Below are 26,555 nucleotides of genomic sequence, written 5' to 3'. Positions count from 1 at the left end.
GGTTTTCTGCCTGAATTAGACAACTGTCCAGGTATGGGTATATTTGAATATTTCTTTTCCTGCAAAATGCAATTACTGGAGCCAGGCACTTTGTGAATACCCTGGGCGCAGTAGACAAGCCAAAGGGCAGTGCAGATAACTGATAATGCAAGTAGCCTGCTTTGAAGTGTAGTGCAAGATTCCCTGATTGGGATATGCAGGTAAGCCTCTTTTAAATCTAGAGTTGCCAACCAGGCATCCTTGCCTAGCATAGGAAGAAACTGAGTCAGCATCTTGAATTTTGGAATGTCCAGAAAGGTGTTTAGAGTAGACAGGTCCAGAATTGGAAGTCTTGATTCGTCTTTTCTGGGTACCAGGAAATGTCTGGAATAGAAACCTTGTCCCTTTATCTCTTCTGGTACTGCTTGAATAGCCCCCATGTTTAGGAGGGAAAGTACTTGTTTCTGAGCCTCTGCCCACTGATTTGGGGGCAAATTTGGCCACCCTTTTGGAGTTGGCAACGTGTGGAAATGAAATCTGTATCCCTGGGACACTATATTTAAAACCCATTTGTCCTGGGTTATAAATTGCCAGTTTTATGCATGAAGAGCCAGTGTTCCCCCCAAAGGGGCAGCTAAGAGGTAAGAGCTTGGTAATTTTAAAGGAAAGACATTGAGACTGTTTACCATAGGGAAGTGTCTTGTTATTTCCAGATTTGAAAGTAAAAGCACCCCATTGCTTAGTTCTGAAAGTCCCTTGGGACTGAAACCTGATGCTTTTGGAGTGTCTGGGTGTGGCTTGAGAGGCTCTGGAAGGAGATGGAAAGGACCAGTTCTTAGTAGGCCAGTGCCTACAAAATCTTGGAGGTTGTACTTGTAAGACATCTTTCACAGTTTGCATAGATTTAGCTTTATCTTCCATTTTTTTAGAACTTCTTCAGCCTTATTACCAAACAGACGGTCCCGCTGTAAAGGAGCATCCGACAGTTTGCTTTAACATGATCAGGCAGAGATTGCTCCTTAAGCCAAGCATACCTTCTAAGCACAGACCCAGTAACAGCAGCCCTGCAAAAGACCTCTAAAGAATCAAAACCACATTGCAACATATGTTTTCCAACTTGTTCAACTGAATGCAATAAATCCTGTAAATCTTTACTATCCACACAGTCAGAAATCAACATAATTTTCTGTTTAAGCAGTCCCATGATATGCTGCTGATATTTTAGCATACAGAATTGACAGTTTAAAGCTCTGATTGCCAAGGTTGCAGAAGTATAAACCTTTTTACCCCATCTATCCAGCGCCCTGGAGTCTCTATCAGAAGGGGTAGGATTTTTAGCAGTAGAAGCCTTAATGCCCTTGGGCCCCTGGGAAATGGTTTCAGGATCCGCAACAGGGTTTTTGAAAAGGAATTTGTGGGATTCAGGAACCCTGTAGTATCTGTCTGGTTTACTAGGGGCCACAGCCAATGAATCAGGGGCCATACTGGATTCCAAAAACACATCAACAATGTCTAGTACAGGAGGTATAGCCAAAGGCCTATGCTGAGGGAGAAGGAAATCCCTAAGCCTCTTTTAGGATTCAGAAAAATCCTGACTTTCCCAGTGGAAATGCTCCCTTAAGGTATGTAAATTTTCCCCAAAAGAAAAATCCTCAGGGGGAGAAGCAGAGGGAATGGAATCCTCTGCATCAGAATCCTCATAACTAAGAATGGACAAATCCAGGTCATTAGGAGAGTCAGAGGAAACAGAGTCGTGTTCAGAAGAATCATAATCTAAGTTCAGTCCTAGGCCTCTTAGAAGTGGGGGTTGACTACCCCTGACGAGAGTAATTAAATCTTCAGCCATTTTGATCATCTGTTTTTTAGGCATAGGGGCCTGTACATGTGGCCTGGGTGTCAGTTTTTTAGACATAGATCGAGATTTAGGCCTTAGTATTGAAGATGGACTCGGTTTAATATGCAAGTCTGTAGGGCTGAATACACCCTCAGAAGCCTGTGCCTTCACAGCGGCTCCAGACCCATCCAAGGTACAATCATCTGCGGGTTCCATAGGTAAAGCATCTCGTGGCATACCAGACTCTGAATGGGTCTCAGTAGAGGTCTGAGAATCAGAATTAGCGGGTATCACCTCAATGAGTACAGACAAACTGGCGACTGGCTTAGGAGAAGCGTCGTCAGTAGTTTTGGGCCTCAACGGCCTGTCTCTGTCTTTTTCTTTGCATCTTTTCAGTATTCCAGTAGTCGGATGCCTAACAGACGTCATTTCTGGATAATTAAACCGAGAACCAAAATATTTAGAAGCAAAAATGTTCCAACAACGGATAGTGCGCTGATTAAATAAAGCACAAAACCGACAGCAAGGTACATTGTGGTCAGGGCCTAGGCAAGGAATACAGTACAAATGAAAATCCTTATAAGGTATTTGCTTCTCACAAGTAATACAATTATTAACTTTTACTGCCATTGGTAAGGAGCAAGAAAAAGTTTCCCCAATGGAGTACTTAGCTTTTAGTTGAAGACTTCGGTTCTGAAACTCAAAAATGAAAATTTCAGGAGTTGGCTGACTGGCACTTGCGAACTGCTTCTGCTTCGGGCACCATGTGGCAAGAAAGACTGATGTAACGGCGTTGGCTGCATGTTTTATACTCCTGACGACCTGATGTCATGGAATAAGCGACAGCAACCAACGCAGGACCCAAGACTTTGTTAATCAGGCCGACTGAGGGCAACCTGCCAGCAGATTACCCAAATGTAATGACTGCAACAGTGAAACACGAAGAACATCAGAAGAGACAATGGTTGTGACAGTCTTTATGGGGAATCTGTCTCCCAAACTGACATTTTCCCTTTCTGGATGGCATGAACACAATAACCACAAAAAAGCAGATGAAAGAGAAAAAAAAATAATGGAGCACTTATCTGAAAACAATGCTTAGTAACCAGCACAGCAGAAGGGAGTTCAGACTGACATTCAACAGTGGAGGCAAAGAAGTTCTAGGTGTGCGTGTCTGTACATGACCTTTTACGCATGTCTTGTGCAGGGACCATACTCATGGCATACAACACTTATAAGTACTCAAGGATTTGTTATACTGGCTGGTCTTTTGGCTATCCTTGGGAGGAGATCCTTTAGGTAAAGAATACTGCAACAGGGATATGGACATCATCTGATTCTGTCTCCTATGAAGTTCCAAATTTGTCAGCAAGAATTACAACTGGTAAAACAATTCATTTATAACTGTGTGAACTGCTACACTAACACATATGAAGCCCATGGAATGGTCTGACTCATGTACACACAAAACAAACAAGGAAATAAAAATTAAGATAAACTTTTAGCAACAACATCAATTGCAACAGCAAGATTTCTACAGATAATGGCAGTTTTGCATTGACTATAATGCATGTTTCTTAAAACATTTATCAAGAACCTTTTTAAAACAAAGTAGGAAAAGTAATATCTTACTTTCACTAGCTTGCATTCTCTGGAATCTGAGAAAGCTGGAAAAAGGTCCTCATATTTCTGTACAGCCAGCTGAAAAAGAAACTTACATTTTACACATTTTACAAAAAGAGTGTTCAAAATCTCTGCAACACTGCATGAAGGACAAATGCTGATTAGCTTACTCACATGAATTCTAATAGAATTATTACTTACAGTGGAAGAAGTTGACAGAGTAACTCAATACTTGAAGATTGCTACTAAAAAGTTGATTTGTACTCACCAGATTTAAAGAACGGGCAAGATTCATTTCTGTAGTAGGTATACACTTTAGGACATTCTCTTTAGTAATACGCCTGCTATCAGAACATTGTCCTTGAAAACAGTGCACCTGAGTTAAAAGGTAAACTCAACTGCTGATAATCCAGGATGAACTAGTTAGTGTTCCTGAAAGGACTCGTGAATTCATAAACCCTAAATTCATAAGTCTTAACTCTAAGCAGAATCATGCATAAAAGCTTTTTTTCCAGGGTGGGGTAAAGAACCAACCAATGGGATATTAATTCCAAAAGCATCCACAATTTTTAGCTACTCAAAAAGGGTCTGTGGCACAACAGGTAGCATTACCTCCCTTTGGTGCAGAAGGCTGTGGTTCTATTCCACAGCACATACTGAAAATACTAGGGGCTTTATTTTACATATACATCCTTATAACTGCTTACGACCATTCATCACAAATACAACACTAACAAAAGGAAAAAACAAAATTCACATATTCTGAATAAATAAAATACATTACAATTCTCAAAATAAGAAAATGTTATTCATCTCAACTACCAACCTTTTCCCGCATCTATCTTTTTTATTTTTATCACATCCCAGTTATCCCATATTTGATTATATAACATCTGATATGCCAAGTCATCCATATTATACTAATGATTTTCTCCATTATTTCTACTTTACTTTTTTCTTCCCCTTTATAATATCCATACACTATCTTTTCCATACTTAGTTTTACATACTTCCTCATGTATCTCATTTTTATATAAATTCCATACCTCTAATTCTAGAACAATCCTTCAAATAAATGCTCCAAAGTTTCTTCTATATTGCATCTAATACATAATGTCTTTCAGTTCTTTGTATTTCATATTTGCCTTTACGGTAAGTTTTTATATCAATCTCCACAAAAAATCTTTAACTTCCAAAACATCTTTATATCTTTCTAAGCTTTCTTTTACAGCCTTTCTTTTCGTCTTTTCCCGGTTAGGGGTTGCCACAGTGGAACTCCGGTCCTCTAATAATTAGCAGATTTTTTATGGTATCGAGTTGCTAGCCCGATGCCCAACCTTCAGTGAAGGCATGCCCATTCACGCATGTATTTCGGAGGCCACTCGACCGCGGACATGCAGACTCCATTTGCTTTCTTTTACAGCAATTCTAACAAATTCTTTATTTTGCTTTCTTTTACAGCAATTCTAACAAATTCTTTATTTTGCCGAGGTCTGACAATCCTTTTTTACTTTTGAAATGTTTTTTCACTTTAGAGTCCATTTTTTTAATCATATGGATCTACTTATCTACTTTAGTAGCCTGAATTAACACAATACCCAATTTACATACACAAAAGAGAAAAAGATCATAAGCTCACATCGATGAACGTTAATGCTGAAACTAGTAACGAAACAGCTACTGCATATGTCACACACCATGGAGATAGAGCTGCAGTCAGAAAAAACAGCTTCTCCATTTAAACGCATCATTTAACACAATATGTAACTTTTTTAATGTTTTTGCAGTGGGCCAAGCTCCCCCTGCACCTCTCATGTGGGGGAGGGCTGCACCCCCCCCACACCCCTTGCAAATTATATATACCAACTCGTAGAATGCACTACAGTGGGGAAAAAGGTACATTTCCCGATCCTCTCCGTACTGCGATCTCCATTCAGAAACACTGAAAAAGGAACATCTTTGTGTTTAATGTGTTTAAATGGAGAAGCTGTTTTTCTGACTGCAGTGTGATCTTCATTCAGAACCTCTAAGTGCTGTCTGATGTGCAGTAGATGTTTTGTTGTTACTAGTTTCAGCATTGTAAATGTTCGTTGATATGAGCTTATGATCTTCTTATCTCCTGCATGTAAATTTCAGTGATGTGTTAATTCGATCTACTAAAGTAGATCATATACACACACACATGGGTCCTACTTCACTTACCTGACATCCCACATAACTGACAAGCAAAACACCGTGCCGACAGCACCGACACTGCACAACACTAAAAACTAAACCCTTACCACTAAAACAAAGGATAGACTACAAATAAAAAATCTAAAACACTTACCTTCACATTTCAAGTTCTTGCAGGGGGGCTTTGCCCCCATACCCCCCGTAACTTAAATATACCAACTCCGAGATTGCAGTACAACGTCCACAAGAGCGGATTTCCTGTTCTGCTCAAGTTGGGCTGTTGACCATTTGGAAGTCGGCATTCTGACGTGTCGGTCATCTGACACATCGAGCTTTTCGGCTTGGTGTTTTGTGTGTTGATCTATTGAGATTTCGGTAATCTCAAGTACACACACACAAGCTCTATATTATTTTCCTACATAACTTTGCTCTTTGCTTTTTATTTTATACAAAATCCAATATACATGTAATGATGCCAAAAATACTACAGGATTTATCAATCTCAAACCACCTCCTTTCTTCTTACAATACACCACTCTCATTTTAACAGGATTTAATCAACAACTCTATTACTGTCACAGAAAAATAAATAACTGCAATTTTCACTTTTTTCTTTATTCATCTTTAATCTTTCTTTACTCATCCACCCCTACACCTCTATTATACTTTCTTGAATCCATCCTTTCCCATTTGCAATAACTGCTAAATTGTCAACATCAGGCATATACATAGAAATGTGTGTTCCTGAATCTAGGCTTATTTTTCCTTCCCCAACTTTTATTTTTGACATTTCTATTACTGCGTTCATAACTAAAGCAAATATAATATAATAATAATAAATATAATACAGCAAAAATATCCCATGCATGGGTCCCCTCAAATTATCTACAGGATGATCTCAGTTATTCTCCTTAGGGGTAATATATAATTATCGACCATGGGATGAGTAAGACTAATAAATCAAAGAAGACAGGTTATTTCGAGCACAAAAACAGAAGTTGGCTAGGTTTAAAATGGCCTGCAAGGGCAGTTAGCTTAGTACTTACTTACAAACCTATATAACTAAGTGGGCATCCCTGCTATTTAAATCCCTATTAATCAATTTCTTCACAAAAAAAAAAATAAATAAATAAAAATAAGTTATGTACTCACCATAACATTCCATGTGTGTTATCCATCTCACCTTCATTCTTAACTGGTTGGGTACAGAACCGATTCTCGGTTATGACTCGGCCTTATACAAAAGCTCGAGGTCTTCCACTTGCTCATGGCTGAAACCCTATCCCATCATGTCCCAGGAAAGCTCCCCAGATCTTGTTTGCTGATATAATAACAGGTACCAAATGAACTATCTAATACCTTATACAGCAATGAAGAAGGTCAGAGAACATTAAATTACCAATTGTAAACGTTCGGTCCTCCAGGAGCCAAAGGCTGGGGGAAGGAGGGTGGGATGGAAGAATGAAGGCGAGATGGACAACACACATGAAACATTATGGTGAGTACATAACTTTTTTATGTGATGCTGTCCTATCTCATCTTCATTCTTAACTGGTTGGGTCAGCTTCCCTAGCACCAACTTTCTTGGGTGGCTCAAGGGAGAATATTCTTCAGAACAGTGGACCCAAAAGAGGCCCTGTTCCTGGAGGCAAAATCCACTTTGTAATAAATGATAAAGGGGAAATTTTCTGATTCGCAGGAAAGAGGCCTTGCCCATGCTGCTGCACCACAAATGGTGTCGATTGATAGTCTAGCCCGAAAGGCAGAAAGGTTGCTATGGCCCTTGTAGAATGACCTTTTACTTTATAGAAGAGATCTTTCTTTTGAGATATGTAGGTAAAGGTAATACAATCTGACTGCCATTTCTTAAGCATGACTTTAGATACAGGGACATCTTTCTTAAAAGTCTGAAAATTATACAAATAATTGGTCAGATTTTCTGAAGTCATTTGTCCTGTGTAAGTAGAAATGTAATTGTCTATGTACATCTAGCTGGTGTAGCATATATTCTAACTTGATGCCATAGCTGGGGAGAAAGACTGGTAGTTCTATGGATTGGTTCAAATTAGATTCTGAGCATACTTTGGGTAGGAAGGATGGGTTTTGTTCTTGGGGATAATCTGTCTTTGTGGAAAAGCATGTAGGGGGGCTTTATAGACAATGCTTGTAGCTCTGAAACTCTTCTAGCAGAAGTGATGGCTATCAAAAGAATCATCTTCCAAGTCAAATACTTTAGATCACAGGATGATGCAAGTTCAAATGGGGGAAAGAATCAAATGGGATAAGACAAAATTCAGGTCCCATGGTGCTGGAGGGCCTTTAATGGGTGGTCTTAATAAAATAGTGCCTTTAGGAAACGACTTGCAAAGTCTGTAGGACATCACATTTGACCCTGATTCACCTAAATGGAAATTAGATACCGCTGCTAAATGAACTCTAATAGTAGCTGCGGCTGCTCCTTCATTAAATAGCTTTGCCAAGAATTCAAGAATGGAAGCTACTGGGGCAGAGAAGGGGTCAAGGCGATTATTCAAGGCCCAAGAAGAAAATCTTTTCCATTTGCTCCTATATAAAACTTTCTTGTTATATAGGAGCAATGTGCAATATCACTCAGAGCCTCCTTTCGTCAGCTAATAAGCGGAACGCATATTTTTTTGGCTTCTGGGCTTACCGTGTCCTAGCTTCTAAGCTAGCCTGGATCGGCGCTTGGGCAAGAACTACGATAGAGCGAACGCGAGAAAACAGCGTTAATTTTGTATTGTTTAAGGGGAGCTCTTACGATAACCCTGTCAGAGTCCTAAAGAACCTAGCCGCCTCTCCTAATTTTACATTACTGCTATTATATACACTATTTTGGCTGTATGGCATACAATGCCCTTGTTTTTATGCTAGCCTAGATAGGTGCTTGAGCACGACATGCATTTAGACTACTTGTGCATACTCCAAACTCAGTAATAGACCTACAGAGGGGAAATAGCCTGTAGCACCACTAACCTGTGTAGGTAGTGTTACACTTTGCCATCGCTGTTTGTTTATACTGGAGTCACCTTAACTTAGCACAAGCTACTAATTTGTTAAGCTTTATTGATTTGCTGTATATAACCTGCTTAGATACTGCCTAGTCCTGTTCTTATGTGATACCTTCCTGGAGCTAGCTCAACACTGTTGCACCTATTCCTAGCTAGACTGCTGTTTACAAGTTAGACCTTTTTCCCTTACTTTGTTAAATTACTCGGAATCATTGCTTTAAGTTTGATTAAGTACCAGTATGCCTTGCTATGTGTCTGTAAACTTTGTAATGAATTGTTTTTCATCTGCTTGTTTGAACTTGAAAGCTGAGTACTACTCAAATGTATTTAATGTCTGATTGTTTGTTAGAATTTGAATGATCTGTGTACTACCCTGTCTCTTAAATGTCTGTTTTCTTACACCTTCCTTGAGTCTCTTGTCCCCACTGTTCATAGGTTTGAATCATCTATCCTACACTAAAACCTTAAGAATCTACCTACCTGGTGAAAGGACCCACTGCAAACAAATCCAACCAACTCTTCTATAGAAAAAAAACTTGCCGTCCTACTTAAGAATCCAGTTCACTAGGAGGCAAGAAAGTATGTGTTATCTAACAGAGTGGTAATTTTCAAAACTTGCTTAATATCTGGTGTATGTATGATATGCTACCTAGCCAGGATACCCAGCAGCCATACTCCCCTCTCTATCCCTAAATACTTATATATATTTTTTCTTATTTCTCACTCTTGTGCTGTCTCCTGTAATTATCTACAGTAGCCCTCGCAAAACCCTTCACCATTTTATCTCTGCTCCCTTGCGTCTGTTGCATTACAATATCTGACCACTAGATGGCAGTCTAAACTAGGATAGCCCCTTATACATCCATCCTTCCCTAATTTTCCTTTTGAAATTAAAGTTCTGTCCCAGGATTGAGGATTTTCTTCCTGCCCTATCTCTCCACTCTACCTTCTTCTTTCCACTAGCTTTGCTCTCAGCAACCTCTTACTTTCACTACATTGTTTCCTCCCTTCTTTGCCTATCCTTCCCAACTAAGGCACCAAGTAGTTAGCTGTTTGCTGATTGTTTCTTTTTCTTCCCTGACTTTCTCAGTTACCTGTCTGAACCCGCTCCGTTCGCCCTGCGGGCTCACTCCGCTCCCCTACCCTACTCCCAATTCCCACTCACCCCCAGTGGTCCTAACCATGTACTTCTTTAGCCATACCCCGTCTCATTATCGTCCTATCACACACCTCCTCCACTTAACAGCCCTACCCCTAACCTCTACAATTCCTTAATTAGCTTATTGCTTTTCTTGTTTTACCCCCTAACCTCTCCTCACCCCTTCCTGTTTTGCTTATATTTTACAGATTCTCTCTTACAGCCACCTTTATTTTACTTAATTGTATACAGCTTCTCTCTTATAACCACCTTTACTTTACTTAATTGTACACCTCTTCCCTCAACCTACTCATCCACTTTAAGCACTCTCTCCTTTCTCCCACCTGTAGTTTTACTTCTACACTCCTTCCCTCAGTATCTCCTTTCTCCCACCTGTAGTTTTACTTCTACAATCCTTCCCTCAGTATACTCAATCTCCTTAGCTACATATCCTAATGGCCCCAACACAGAAATTTATACTCACAAATCTACTACTCTTAACTTCAACTCTTACTTCTCTCACAATACCATACACATTAACCTTGTTTGAACACTTCTCTCTTCCTGAACACCACCACCCCTACCAGCAAACTCTACCAATTTCTGCCACAAACTACCTCAACCACAGTAACATAACCTCCACTTCTATCTATATATTACCAAAATACCACAGAGCTACCCATGTTACTTACTTCCTCATCAAAAAATCCCCAAACGATTTCTACAAAATCCTTAAGTTTATACAATATCCTCACCAACACCCCCCATTAGACGGTGATATTCATCCTAACCCAGGCCCCAATACTGATATTCCCAATAACCTACACAACCTAACATCTCCTCCTATCACTACCTTAAATAGACCCTCTAACTCCCTCCTAATAGCTCACCTTAACATCCGTAGCATTAACAATAAAATTACCCACCTACAAGCACCCTTAGATGTGCACTCATTCGATATTCTCTGTATTACAGAGACATGGCTAAAGCCCTCAACTCTGGACCAGGAGATTACCCCTCCTGGATATAATATCTTGAGACGTGACCGTAAAACCAAAAAGGGTGGAGGTGTAGCCATTCTGTATAAATCTGAACTCCAAGTTTCAGCCTTCAATGTGCTCCTACCATCAGATACCAGTTCAGAAACTCTTAGTGCCAAACTTCAAATCAACAACTCCAAATCCATCTATCTAATTTGCACATATCTCCCCTCTGGAAATAATATTAACACTCTTGAAAACTTACTTAGTTACCTCGCTACCGACCTACATCAGGAAACCATTGTATTAGGTGACTTTAATATAGCCTGGGCTACCTGCAGTTCCCCTAATCCTCCCAATCATATAAATCTTTACGGATTCTCACAAATTATAACCACTCCTACTAGAATCCATAAGCCAAGCAGTAAGGAAACCACTCTAGACTGGATCCTTATCAACAGCCACCTTGATACTCATAAACCAGGAACCCTTCCTAACGATATTAGTGACCACATGCTAACCTATATTATTAAACAAAGAATCCATAGCCCAACTACTAATAATTTTAAAACCTCACATTCCAAAAGTTTTTTTAATCCAGAGAGCTTCCAAAATGAACCGAAAGCATGTGACTGGTCACCTATGTCTCATCTTCCACTTGATGAAGCAGTGACCTACTTTAACACTAGATTCCTTCAGATCCTAGATTACCACGCTCCCTATCGCTCTTCCCGAATAAGGACCAAAATTGCCCCCTGGCTCACAAAACAAACTAGGCCAAAGATCCTCCTCAGAAATAAAATTTGTGCCAAATGGAGAGTCTCCAAATGTCCATCAGATCACCTTTACTTTAAACAGGCAAGAAATGCCACCAAGAAAGATATTCTCAGAGACAAAAAAGACTATTACCTTCACTTCCAACAAACCCATCAGCAAAAACCACAACAATTCTGGTCTGGCATAAACAAACTTCTTCAGCCAGGGCACTCTAAAACTCCTACCCCTAAAGATTCAACCAAAATAACGCTAACCAAATTCCTGATGCCTTTAATAACTACTTTACTGAAGCCATTCGAACCCTAGCCAATACTTTACCAGCTATTAGCACATCCCCATTAAATACCACTAAGACTCCATCTCCAACCTTTCAAATACAACCGGTACCTACATCCATTTGCAAACTCCTTCAAAAACTAAAACCATGCACCCCTTCTGCTGACTATCTTCCAGCTGAAAATCTGCAAATTGCAGCAAAAGCTATTGCCTATCCCATCTCCATCTTTATAAATTGAACAATTTTAGAAAGCAAAATCCCCTCCATTTGGAAAGTATCCCACATCATCCCTCTACATAAGGGTGGGTCATCTACTGAACTCTCCAACTTTCGGCCTATCACCTTACTGTCTCCAATAGCTAAGACAATGGAAAAATGCATACACAGGCAACTACTTGACCACCTTCTCCAAAATAATCTACTTGCCAACTGCCAACATGACTTTAGGCCTTTCCATAGCACAACTGCCCTTCTATCCTTTTCTGACTCCATAAACAAAAATCGTAACAATAACACTTTTTCCTCTGCATTATTTATTGACCTTTCAAAAGGCTTTGATATGGTCAACCATAATATCCTTAAAGACATTCTAAAAGCCCAATCTCTTGACCCACAAGCGTTACAATAGTTTAAATCCTATCTGGAAAACAAACAAGCAGTATTGTGGGATAATCTTTCTAAATCCCTCCCTGTGAACACTGGAGTACCCCAAGGCTCTATTTTAGGACCTCTACTCTTCTCATTGTTTATTAATGACCTACATACCAAAATTCCTCAGGCCACCTGCATACAATATGCAGATGACTCTACTTTAATTTGTTCAGCTAAGTCCATAACCTCTCTCCAGTCCCTCACCCAAACAGTATTTAACAGCGTTTAAAACTGGTTCATGCAACACTGCCTCCTCCTGAACCCCAAAAAAGCAAAGCTATTGCTCTTTGCTCCTACTCATAAGTCACCTCATCTGCACTTCACAATAACCTCTAACAATGCAACTAACATATTCCCAGACACTTCAACCAGTCTACTAGGAGTAACAATTGATAATAACCTTAGTTTTGATGACCACATTAATTCTACTATAAAGTCGGTCAACAAAAAACTAGGCACCCTTTACAGAATCAAACCCTTCCTTTTCCCCTTCAGCCAGAATAACTATTGCTCAGACCCACCTTATCTCTACCCTGTTCTATGCTTCTGCAATATACACCAATCTAACAAAAAAAACAATCTCACCAAACTTTCCACCAGTTACAATAATATAGCCAGATTTGCCACTGGCGCCACCTTTAGAACTCACCACTGTCTCAACCTAAAACAACTGGGATGGCTAGAACTGCAGAACCAACTACTTTGTCAACAAATTATCACCCTAAAGATCCTTTACCACCCTAAAAATACCCCTATCCCCACTAACCTCATTTCACCCTACAAAAATCTTGCAACACTACGCTCAGCTAATAAGCTTCTAGTTTCCACTACTAAACCAAATAACAAGGCTGGGGACTCACTTTTCACCAACATAGTAGGTAAAATCTGGAACCAGCTTTCTACTGAACTTCCCTCCCTTGCTTCCACTATTCTTTTTAAAAAAACATCTTAAAGAATATCTTACAACTCACTGGCTTTGTCCCTGCTCTAACCCTGACTGATATCTGTTTCACCTTCCTGCTCTCTCTATACTTCTCTACTCTACTGTTTTATTCTTACCTATCTGTAATTTAATAATTTCCTTCATAGTACTGGAGGAGGAAAAAAAAATTCTTTAATTTCATGTTTTTTGCTCTCTGTATTTAATCTTAGCTTAATCCTACTAAATTACTCTGTAAAACGTTTGTTCAGACCTATGTAGCTAATTTACTGTAATTCACTTGACTATTACTATATATTGTATTCTTTGTCACTGATGATGATTGGAGCTTTTCTCCCCGGGCCTCTACTGAAGATTGACATATATCCAGTTAGACTAGCCCGGTCAACAAATGTAAAATAAATAAATAAATAAATAAAAATAAATTGTTGAAACCTTATGAGACAAGATCAGGATATGTTTCACACATGGAGAAAGGTTAGGGAGCCTGGCTATGTTTGGAATCGGAGCAGCCAAGCTGTCAATTTGAGGGTTTGAAGGGAGGGGCGGAGCATTCCTGATGCACGAGTCAGAAGGGTCCGGAACTGGGTCCAGAATACATGGCTCCTCCTGGAGATGAGGCCAAAGGAAGGGGAACCAGATTTGACGAGGCCAGTATGGGGCAACGAGTATCAAATTCCTTCCCAAGGAACTGGCTTTCTGAAGAAGTTTGGTTATCAATGGAAAAAGAGGAAAGGTGTAGAGGATACCCGAGGGCCAATCGTGTACAAGTGCATCCCCCGGGGGGGATTAGGGCAAGACAGATGCTGCATTTGGCATTCATGGATGTGGCAAAGAGGTCACAGCAAGGCTGGCCTCATTTGCGGAAAATCATCTCCGCTACTTCTTGTTTTAGGGACCACTCAAAAGGCATCAGAATCACTCTGCTGAGTTTGTCTGCTATCACGTTGGATTTCCCCGGGATGTGCTTTGCTATGAACAAGCGTTGGGAGGAGGTCGCCCACTGCCCTACTCTCAGGGCCTCCCAACATGGGGTCAAGACCCGGTTCCTCCTTGTTTATGTACCACACCACCGACATGTTATCTGTCTGTAGTGCAATAGTTCCTAGTGGAAAAGAATGTTGGAATGTTAGCAATGCTAAAAGCACCCTCTGACTTGAACTGTCCTTCTCTGATAATGACCCCCCCCCCACCTGATCTGGGAAGCATCAGTGGTCACTGTGCCTAAAGGTTGTGGAAGAACAAAGGGTCAACCTAATGTCATATGAGTGGAGTGAAGCCACCAACGAAGATCTCTCTTGCAAGATTCTGTTATCATAATTTGGTTGGACATGGGTAGTTCCTGCATGGACCACTCAGCGAACAGTAGCCACTGCAGAATTCTCATATGCAGACATGCTACTGGAATCAAGTTTATTGCTGCTGCCATGGTCCCCAATATTTTCAGGACTGTTCTTGCTTGTACTTTTCTCTTAGAAAGTAGGTTTTTGACTTGAAGTCATAGGACTTAAACACTTTTGGGGGAAGTTTTGCCATTATTTTTGTTGTATCTAGATCTGCTCCTATAAAAACAATATGTTGAGATGGCAACAAGACAGATTTTTCATAATTTATTGTGATTCCTAGGTGACAGCAAAGCTGCAATGTGGTGTCTCTCACTTTGATTAGTAAATGCTCGGTGGTGGCAGTTAGGAGCCAGTTGTCTAGGTACGGAAACACTCGGAACCCGGTACGGAAACACTCGGAACCCTAGGCATCTAAAGTGAGCCGTGACTACTGCCATACACTTCGTGAACACTCTGGGGGGCTGTAGTGAAACCAAAGGGCTCGAAACTGGTAGTGACTGGCTCCCAGCTGAAAGCGCAAATGATTCCTGGATCTTCTGTCCATTTTTACGTGGTAGTACACATCCTGGAGGTCTATGGAGCACATCCAATCATCTTGTCCCAGAAAAGGAGCATCAACTGCAGTGTTACCATCTGGAACTTTGATTTTATTTTACTGAATTGTTTAATTTGCTGAAATCCAGGATGGGTCCCCAGTCCCCCATTTTCTTTGGAACTAAAAAGAACCTTGAGTAAGTTCCAGATCCTATTTGGTCTGCAGGGACTGTCTGGATGACTTTTCTCCTAGCAACTTTTGTATTTCAAGAGTTGCCTGTTCCTTTTGACTGGGTGGAACATCCGGGACATTTTTTATGTTTGGGATGGGGAAAGAAATGGTACGGAGTCAACTCTGGATACAATGTTTTATACCCACTTCCCTTTTGTTATTTTTTTAGCCAGGCTTCTGGGTACAAAGATAAGCGACCCCCGACTGCCTCCAGAGACAGACAGGTGGGCCTCCTTTCAGGAGCGCTGAAAGGACTTACCAAGGAAAGATTCCTTGTCACCCTGATTTTGCGGACACCCTCTGCCACGTGGCAGGCATCTTCCATTACTTCCCTCCCCCCTCTGCCCCTGGGGGGGGAGGAGAATCACCACTTGTGTCCTGGATAGCTCTCTGGGATTTTTGGAACCACATTCTTCCTCCCTTTTGACCATTTGGATAAGGTCTAAAAGGTAGGGAAAAATGGACTCCTACAGCAGAGAGAGTTTTTCCTTCTTGTTGACACCTGGTTAGTGTGTCTTTGACTTTTGGTCGGAACAGGGACGAGACATCGAAAGGGGCATTAACAAAAGATTTAAAGGGCTCCACAAAGTTACACAAGCATATCCTGGAATGTCTTCTTAGGGAAATTCCTGAACCCGCTGCCCTACTCGCTCCATCCGCTGCATAAGAAATGACTCTCATGGAGGAGTTAAATTTAAGGTGGAGAGTTGAGAGGAAACCTTTTCTGAAACCTCTTCAGCTACTGAACCTTGGAGAGTATCTCCTAGCTCCTTCAGGAGATCTCTCTGAAGTCTGGTAAAGTGTGTCAGATAATTCAGCAATCTGAGTGCAAAGGTCACTGATGAAAATGTGCGCTTCCCATATCTGTCCATCGTACGACGCTCCTTGTTCGGCAGATGGACAGAAGAAGACATCTCTGAAAGTTCCTTTTTGGTGGCCGCCGCCACCACCATAACATCTACTAGGACTCCCTCTAAGAAAATTCTTGCCTGTAAGAGATGTTATGAATTTGTTTGGCCTCTGAGGAATAGGCTCCACTGAGTCTGGAGACTCCTACTCCTTTCAACAAACTAGATCCATCAGTTTGTCGAAAAGCAGAGACACTCAAGTGGCAGAAGGGCGAGACCCATAAGACTTCAGAAATACAGACTCCTCCTCAGAAGGGTTGATGATCTTCCAGTCGCTTCTCTAAGTATTTCCAGGATGTCTGCAAAGGAGACATCCTCACAGGGTGACCGTGTGGACACTTCCAACTCATCAAAGTCTGTATCAGATGTGATGGACTCCTCTGGGGAGTCTAAATGCTTCCTCTTACATAGTGTCTTCCAAAGGAGCTCTTCAGAAGGGTATTCTGGAGAGGTTTCGGAAGAGACGGGTTCACCTAATGAGGCATCCTGAGGCTTAGGGTCTCCGTGTCTCTGTGGATGCAGTGGTGCTGAGACAGATAATGGTGCCTTTGGGGTAAGACTGTCTGGACCTGAGAGTGGACCTGTCTGTGGAGACATCATTCTCCTCATCACCTTGAATACCCCCCCGCCCCTGAAACGAGGAAACTTCCAGCTCCGAAGAACCAGAGGGCATCCCCAGAAACAAGGGGGTTGGCTCCAAGACAGATGTAGGAGCCGAGCTCACCCACGCCAAAGCCCCAAGAAGCAAGTTCAGATCAGACAACTCTCCTCCTTGGACCCGACTGGAAAGCGTCGGCTCCTTGAGTTCAGATGGAACAGAGGATGTCAGAGCAGTAATCTGATCCTGGAAAAGGTCTCGGCTCCAACAGTTCCATTATGATCAGTTCAAGACATTCTAGCTCTGAAGTCCGAGATTAGATTGGAGGAGGAATCAATGGTGAAAGGGTAGGCTTAGTCGGTTCCAAATCCCTCTGGGGAAGATTCTACTAAATCTATAAATTTCCTACAAAACCCATAGTACCTCAAAATCTCCAATGTATGTTAATTATATCATAAGCTTTTTCTACATCACACACTGCTACTTACCACTTATTTATTTTTTATATCTACCACTTCTATAACAAACATTAACATTTCTTTACTTTCTCTTCTCACTAAATCAAATATGCTTTCTCCAATCATCCATCTATAGCTTCATTAATTCTTTTTTGCATTACTCTCCTAAAAATCATGTAATCCATGTTATTCAGAGTTAATGGTGTCCAGTTTCTTACATCCTCCTTCTTGTATATAAATATCACTATCCCTTCACACATCTTTTATTTCTTATTCCTCTCTCAGTCCACTCACTAATAATTCTTAGCACCTTCTTTTTTCCCTTTTCCATTTCCTTATACTACCCATGCCCTAAACCATCAGGTCCAGGAGATATTAACTTTTTATCCCTTGTAATACTCGATTATACTCTTCCATCGCTATCCAGCTAATTTTCATTTAAACCATCAAAAATTTCCTTAACATTTCTTCCTCACTATCTTTTTCTTTATACAAATTCTTAACTTATCGTTCCAGTTCCATGATCACATCCTTAATATTCTGAAACAGTTGCCCCCTGATTTTTAATATGTTATTCTTCCTTCATCAAATTTATTTTCCCTAAACAGTGACATATCTTCACTTCTCCCCTTTAATAAATATTTGTTTTTAAATATTAAAGACCTTATCTTTTTCTCATTCTGCTTAATCAACTCTATTCTTTTTATCCTCTTCCTTTTATCATTCCTCATATTCTTTTATTTTCTCATAGTTTTTATATAAAAAAAATCATGTATTTCTTTTTGAATGTTTCATTATAAATTGCCCACCAATTATTCATGTCCTCATAAAAAAAAAAACAGTTAAATGATCTTCCCACAACTCCTCCATTTCCTTCTTAAACTCTTTCTCTCACAGCTTCCCCATTTAATTTTTATTACCTCACAGCTTCCCCATATAATCTTTTATTCCCTCCTGATTCCTTCATTACTTTTTCTTTACTACATATTATTGATTTTATAGCAGAAAGATCTAAAAAATTTGCTTTTATAACTTGAATATTTTCCTGTAATTCTGATAAAATAATCTCAGTCTTAATATTCCTTCTCTCTCTCTCTCTCTCTCTCTCTCTCTATATATATATATATATATATATATATAAGTGCCCTTTTACAGTTTTAACACTCCATCCTTCACAATTTTACTACAGTTTATACCTTTATTATTTTTTCCTTCCATTTTCTACAATTTACAATTAAAAATTCCAATTACAATTAGACTCACTTATAACTGCATATTTCATTACTTCTGTAAAGATTCTCTCTTCTTCACTCTGTGTATATGCATATAAACATACTATTCCCCAAATATCCATCTTTTTCTTATATCACAAATAGCACATTTCCTCAGTTTTTTAAACAATTACAGCCTTTATTTTAATTCTGGTTTCCGTCTCATTATCATGATACCAGAAAAGAAAAATCCACTTTGTTCTCCTCCCAGTATAATCTCTACCTGTCCTTTCTGTTCCTTATTGAATAATTTGATATCTAAAAAATATCACATTTCTGCTTCTTACACCAATCTGTTACCCATATTTTATCACTGATTATACTATTAATATTCAAAGAAACTGACTCATCCCTTTCCCTTTTTGAATTTTTTTAATTTAATGTTCCTCTTTTAACCATTTTTCCTACTGTACCCTTATCTACCTCCTCTTCCTGCTCTACATCAACATCTTCCTATCTAAAATTCTCACAAGTTAATATTTCCACAATCACCTTCCCATTTTTTCTAACATTGCACTTTTATCACTTGTCCCCAAAAATTCATCCCTTCCTTTTCACTTAATACATTAACCATCAATATTTTTCTCTTCCTTTCAATATGTATTTCTCACTGTAACCAAAAATGCCCTCTCTCATTACATTTTTTACATTTCATCAAACATTTTCTTTTCCCATGTCCTACCCCCCCCCCCCGCATTTGAAGCATCTTTTTGGACACTCACTAATTAAATACTCTCCAGAACCACATTGAAAGCATATTTCCGTTTTTTTCCATCATCAAAAAACTTGGTAAATGAATAAAGCCATCGTTAACAGTTAAATTAACCATAATTTCCCAAACCCTATCCCGTAGGTTTTTCACTACATAAACGGTTTTACAATGTTCAAAAAAGGTCTTACTTCAACTTCATCAATATTGACTAACTGAAATTGTAAATGCATTCTTTTAAACATTCTCTCATTATCCCAACCACATATAAGGCGCAAAAAAGGATTTCATTTCAAAATGCTTAATTTTTTTTTCAACATTCCAGTTCTCAAATGTCACTTCACAAAAAGATTCAGTCCCAATATGCTGCAATGCTCTGACTTCTTCTAGATTAATTCGCAATGCTGATACAACATTGTTCCATACAAGGTGTCCATCAGTAGTTTCTTCCCTTTTAGATTCAGTTCTCAGTACAGGTTTAATTCTCCTAACTTCTAGTCTATCTTGTTTTTTTACTTACACCTTGTTACTTCAACATAAGTCATACTGGTCATTTTTTTCTGCATTAAATTCTCCTTCTCACCATTGCACTCCAATAAACTGTCCGGATCTAGACCGTTGATCTCACCAGGCTCTTTATTTAAAATATATGGTGCTATGTCCAACCAAGAAGCAGTGACACAAAAGATTCTGACTATTAAAGCATTTTAATTAATATTTTACCTTCGAACCTCCTTTGTGAACCTCAGCAATATTTACGTGCATTAATCCACTACACACACAATTTAGATCCAATTCCCACTGCTGCTTCTTTTCCTGCCTGTGCTCTGATGTGACCTCAACTTCACCAATACTCTCACCAAGCAAGCGCTCAACATCATTCTCTTCCATTCCAATCCCTTTTGGTTTCAGTCCTCCAGGAACTCCACATGGAAAAGTAGGGTAAGTTCCCTAATGCTCTGACCAAATTCCCCTAGTAGTAGAAATATCATCTCAGGACTCCACTGAAGAGATGCTACTAGCCTAGTGAGACTAACCTGGTCAATACATGATAAATAAATTACAATAATCACAGCTAATGGACCTCCAAGACTGTTGCACATTGAGTAACTGCTAAAATTCAGATCTCCCAGTGTGAAAACAGAAACTCAGAAAAGAAAGAAAGTGAATTAATTCTGAGTAAATGTCAGTAACTGGCTAGTAAGTGCACTGCCTGGATGCCAGCAAAAAGGAAATCCAGAAAACCTAAAAGAAAATCAACCACAAAAGGTTACAAAAAAAAAACAATGACTGGGAAGAATTCTGCAGCTGTTCAGCAAACTGGATAGTGCAGTGGTGCAGCAGTTTGCATTGTTGCCTCAAAGCAAGAGGTTCTACGGTTTGATACTCAGCTTCAGTGTGGAGTCCGCATGTCCTCCTTGTGTTCATGTGGGTTTCAAAGACACACATCTGAAGCGTTTCTCCCCAGCCCCCCGCTGAAAATTGTTTCATTCAAAGTCGGACTTTCTCAGTAAATAAATGTTAAATAAATAAAATTAAAAAAAAATCAGTGCAAGTTCCAGCTTTGGTGAAAGACATGGCTTCCAGTAAACTAGAGAGAAAAATAAGTCAAACGTATGTAGAGCCAATTAAAATAAAATAAACTTGGATGGAGTATATCAACTCATATAACAAAAGGCTGAAGAGAATGGAAGAAGCTTTAAACAGATATTCAGATGAGGTGAAAAAACTGCAAAAATCGGAGGCTGAAATAAAGACTGGCTAAATATGAGACTGCTCAAGAAGAGATGTTTCAAAAAAATAAAAGAATTAGAGGACAGAGAACACAGCGAAAACCTGAGATTTTCTGCTGTACCACAGATGCTGGATGGAACAGACTAGATAAATTTTATGAATGCACAAATAAGCAACTGAACTGGTATTCCACAGCAGGAATTGATAATTGAAAGGTTACATCCTGTGTATGCTCCAAACCCATCATGAGAAAGCAACCTAGAACTTTAACAGTAAAGATGGAATCTTACCGGCAAGAAAGAGTCAATTATGACAAAATGGTGGCAGAAGGACAAAGTACTAAGTGTGAGACAGTAGAGTTTTTATGCAAAATGCTTACTCACTGCACACCAGGCAGAAAACAAGTACATTTATTCCACTAATCAGAGAATGTCAAGAAGCAGGCTTGAGATTCAAACTGCTGTATCCAGCTATCTTCAGAATATTTTTTCATGGAGGGACAAAATTATTTTTTTTGATGAAGAACATGCCAAAGATGAAATATAAAAGTTTGTCCAACTAAAAGTGAGCTGTGAAACAAGAGGAGAGACTGCTTCTTGTTCTTCAGATAATAAAGACCACAGAGAGACTGCACCAGTGAAACCTTTTCCAGTGTTTCAACAGAAAATGCTTGAGAGTAAGAAAAAAGCAGGACACTTGACTAGAGAATGAAGAGTACGTAGGAAAGGAAGCAGATACTGGAAGATACTAGATTTGGGAGATGGAGATAAAACCAGCAACTCAGAAAATGACAAATAAATGTAGGATTACAAAGCATTAATTATACTTGTGAAACATGATGAAAGAAGAAAACTTGGAAATACTAGACTTTTTTGACTTTGTTAAACTTGTAGGGGACTCTAAAGCATATGCCCTACACTTCATGTCATTAATGTTTGGAGAAACCCAAGGAGAAGAGAACAGGAAGAAAAGTGTTAACTTTAAGTAAAAAAAAACATTTGTTCTTAGTAATATTTGTATAGTGCACTGTAACTGCATGCGATAAAGTAAAGTTTTCTCAGTTATTTTCAAGTGCAATGGGGATACTAAAGTAAACAGGTGCCCCTGTTTTTTTTTTCCTTCTTTTCTCTCTCTGCTCAGTTTTAAGAAATGCAGGCACTGTATTGTATTAAAAAATGAAGAAAAGTCTGTTCAAAACAGTATGACAAAAGAAAAAAAATGATCTGCTTTTTCTCATTATTGCATACGGGAATGCATGGATTAAGGTTCTTGGCTTTATCTAGTGACAACTTTTAAGAGAATGTAAATAACAATGAATATAATAAAGCTCTAGTCTAGAAAACAAATAAATACATACATACATACATACTTGCAGATACAACCCTTTATCTGGTTCTCATGTATCCATGGATAAAGAGTAGTAAGAAGAGAATACTTCCTTCTTTTAATGGCTTTCTTTAAATGGCTAGGAGATAATGCTTTCTGAAAGCATTTAAGCGTTCTCATTCTGGGAGAGCAATAAAGATAAAACAAAAAAACAGACAGCACTTAGAAGCACAGGCTGTACCATGAGTCTTAGCATAGATAACTTTCCTTTTAGGTTAACCCAAGTTTGTGAGTGTACTGTCAGTTTGGGACAATTGTTCCTGTTATGAAGGTAAAATGTCAGCATTTGAAGATGTACATAGTTTTGTGTGTTAATATTAAGTTAATAGGTTTTGGGGTTGTACTGGGGGTGTATTTGTTTCTTTGCTCTTTGAGGGCTTTCAATAAAAAAAGAAGTTATATACTTACCATAACATTCCATCTGTACTGTCCATTTTCATTCTTCTTCAACCTGTGGGTTCGGATCCAACTGTGCCTCCTTTTTATAACTTCGGCTCAGACTCTTGAGCTCCTCCCTTACCCATAATGCCCATGTCCTCCAAATTACCTCAGCTCGGGTTTGCTGCAGCTACATAAGAAATGCATTAGGGCTGGATAGAGAACTTTCAAAAGATAGACAGCAGATAGATCTAGGAGCTCAAAAGGAACAGCAGTTCCTAGAACACTTCCTCAAATCTTCCCAGAAGGGACACAGGGATGGAGGGGAGGGGAGGTTAGGAAAGAATGAAAATAGACAACACAGTTGGAACTTTATGGTAAGTTCAAAACTTCTTTATCTGATGTTGGCATTTTCATTTGTTCAACTTGTGGGACAGGGTCCCCAGCTACAGTGACTGCAGGTGGCCCTCATGGAAAGATATTCCAAAGCAATGCGGAGTCAAAAGCAACTCCATCTTTAGATACATCATCTAATGTCTGATGTGTGACAACCGTATGGGAGCTCGACCAAGTAGCAGCTGCACAAATGTCCTCTATTGGAACTGTGGACCAGAAGGCTTGAGATGTAAACATGGATCTAGTAGAATGAGCTTTAACATGACCAAATAAAGGTACTTGTTTAGCAGAAAACACATGAGAAATGCAGTCTGTGATCCATTTAGACAAAGTGAGTTTGGAATCTAGCCTTCCTTTTCTAACACTGGAGAGAGAGACAAAAAGCTGATCAGTTTTTCAGAAAGATTATGCTCTGTCCAAATAGAAACGCAACTGTCTATAAATGTCTAAGAAGTAAAGAGTGTATTCACCCCTGTTCTGGAAATTGGGGAAGAAAACTGGCAGGTTAATCACCTGACTGATATTGTTTTCTGAGGCAACTTTAGGTAAAAAGGAGGATTAGTAAGAAGGTCACTCTATCTTTATGAAAAGTCCAATAGGGAGGTTTGACTGTTAAAGCTTGTAATTCAGATACCTTTCAGCCGATGTGATGGCTACTGAAAAGGCAGTTTTCCATGACAGAAGTTTCAAGTCTATTTTCCCTGAAGGTTCGAAAGGAGGTAGGACAACAGCTTGTAACATCATGCTTAAATCTTGAGGAGGAGTGGGGTCCTTTATAGGCAGTTTAAGTAAAAAGATACCCTTGAGAAAGGGTTTACACAGTTTAGATGAAGCCAGAGAAAATGAATTGTCCCCAGTGTGATAGTTTGATATGGCTGCCACTTGTACCTTAATAGAAGGAAAACTTGCCCAGCTTTGGAAAACTGAAGCAAGAAAATCCAAAACTGCAGGAATAGGGGCTGTAAAAGAATCCAAATGTTTTTCGTGAGCCCATATAGAAAATCTCTTCCATTTACTTTTATAAATCTTTCTAGCACAGGCTTTGTGTGAGGATATTAAAATCCTATGAACCAGTGAAGAAAGCCTAATATTTCTAACCATCACTGGAATTGGATAAACATGTGGTCAGTTTCAAGCCTTGAAGATCTTGGTGAACATGCACTGATGGGTGGGACAGAAGACCTGGATGTAGTTCTAGCACCCACAGAGGGCATACTAAGTGAAACCAAAGAAAGGGGAAACAAATCTGTTGAGGCCAGAAAGGAGCAAGGAGGATCACATTTCTCTTCAATCGCTGAGCTTTCTGAAAAAAAATCGTTATGAGGGGTAGGGCAGGGTAGGCATAAAGAAGACTGGAGGGCCAAACATGGACTAGAGCATCTCTCAGTGACTGTCCCCTGAGGAGGTATCAGGGGAAAAGACCTGCTGCACGTGTTGATGAGTGAAGCAAAGAAATCACAGCAAGGTTGACCCCACTTGTGGGAGATCGTGTGTGCCACTGACTGGTTTAGAGATCACTCATGAGGCATCTACTAAACCTGTCCATCAGAATGTTGGATTTCCCTGCAATGTGTGTTGCAATCAGGAAGGGGTTGGAAGGGGTCACCCACTGCCAAACCTCACTGCTTCTCCACATGTGGTAAGATATGGTTTCTCTCCATTTGTTGATGTACCATACCACTGACATACTGTCCATTTGTATCACAACTGTTCCTAGAGGTAGAAGGCTCTGAAATGCTTGCAACGCTAGGAGCTCCACTCTTATCTCTAGGACACCAATATGCAAACTGGGCTCTTGTGTTGACCACACATCTTGGACCATCCGACCCAGGTAATGCCATCCCACACCAACGGGGAGGCATCCGTGGTCAATGTGGAGTTGGGGGGAGAAAGAACAAAGGGTCATCCTTGATCAACTTCTTCTGATTGGAGCCATCACAGAACTAAGTCTTTGCAAACTTGGGACAACCTGATAGAGTGATTCAGCAGGTAGAAGTGTAAAGACTATTGGACTGCCAGAGTCCACTGAAGTACTCGCATGTGTAAGCACAGTTGTTGGAATCAAGGCTATCGTGGCAGCCACTGAACCTAATGCTTTGAAGACTAGGCTTACTGGGGGTATTGGAATAGCTAGAATTTGTCTGATATGTAACCTTAAAGTATAAATCCTGTCTGGAGTCAGATGGGCTAGATAACTGGCTGTGTCTAGACAAGCTCTTATAAAGTCTATCAAATGTACACGCTGTAGCTGAGATTTCTGCATGTTGATCATGATGCCCACGGTAGGGGTTATATGTAGAAGGTAGTCCCTGGCTTGTAATAGTAGATGCCTGGTTTGTGTGGTCAGGAGACTCTCATCTAGATAATGAAACATGCTGAATCCATGCAGTATCAAGTGAGCTGCTACTACCACCATGCATTTGGTAAACACCCTAGGGGTTATGGGGAGATCAAAGGGTAGTACTCTGAACTGATGATGACTGGCCTCTAGCCAGAAGTGGAGAAACTTTCTGGAATGCTTGTTCATTTTGCTGTGATAGTACATGTCCTGAAGGTCAATGGAGCACATCCAGTCATCCTTTCATAACAGAGGTAGAATGGACTGAACTGTGACCATCTGGAACTTCACACTGTCTACTGATTTGTTTAGTAGGGTTAGGTCCAAGATTAACCTTGGGTCCCCTGTTTTCCTTGGCATTAAAAAGAACCTCGAGTAAATTCTGGATCCGACTTGGTCTGGTGGGTCCACCTGGATGACTTTTTCTATCAGCTTTGCAATTTGTAATGCTGCTTCTTCCCTCTGATTGGGTAGAACATCTGGGAGGAGTTTTCCTTAATTTTGGTCTTTGGAAAAATGGAATGGAATATCCTCTGGATAAGACCCTTTGCACCCGAAAATAATTTGTGATGGCTAACCAGGTGTCTGGGTGCAAGAATAAGTACCCCCTGACTAGTTCCAGAGATGGACAGTTGGGCAACCTCTCAAGAGCGCTGAAAGGACCTATCTGAGAAGGAATCTTGTGATCCTTAATTTTGCAGACCTCCTCTGCCACAAGGGCGGCATCTACCATTATAGTTATTTTCCCCTCTGCCTCTGGGGGGGGATCACCCTATGACTCCTGAAAAGGACCTCGGGACTTTTTGAACCACAATTTTTTACCACTACGCTGGTTCCTGAGGAATGGTCTTTGTGGGATAGAAA

The 26,555-nt window shown here is 39.9% G+C and overlaps 1 protein-coding gene across 2 annotated transcripts in view; it reads right to left on the bottom strand.

Annotated features, from left to right (window-relative positions):
* Positions 1 to 26,555, bottom strand: part of NAPA (NSF attachment protein alpha) — a 1,517,602-nt gene that overhangs the window by 333,269 nt on the left and 1,157,778 nt on the right. For both annotated transcript variants that reach the window (XM_044078906.1, XM_044078978.1), the window contains exon 9: positions 3,446 to 3,514. In XM_044078906.1, coding sequence (XP_043934841.1) covers positions 3,446 to 3,514 — 69 coding nt within the window. The remainder of the gene's footprint in view (positions 1 to 3,445; positions 3,515 to 26,555) is intronic.

Source organism: Protopterus annectens, chromosome 1.part0 (genome assembly GCF_019279795.1).
Source record: "Protopterus annectens isolate FY-2018-M chromosome 1.part0, PAN1.0, whole genome shotgun sequence".
Taxonomy (NCBI): Eukaryota; Metazoa; Chordata; order Ceratodontiformes; family Protopteridae; genus Protopterus; species Protopterus annectens.
This window is presented reverse-complemented; position numbering and strand designations above follow the sequence as displayed.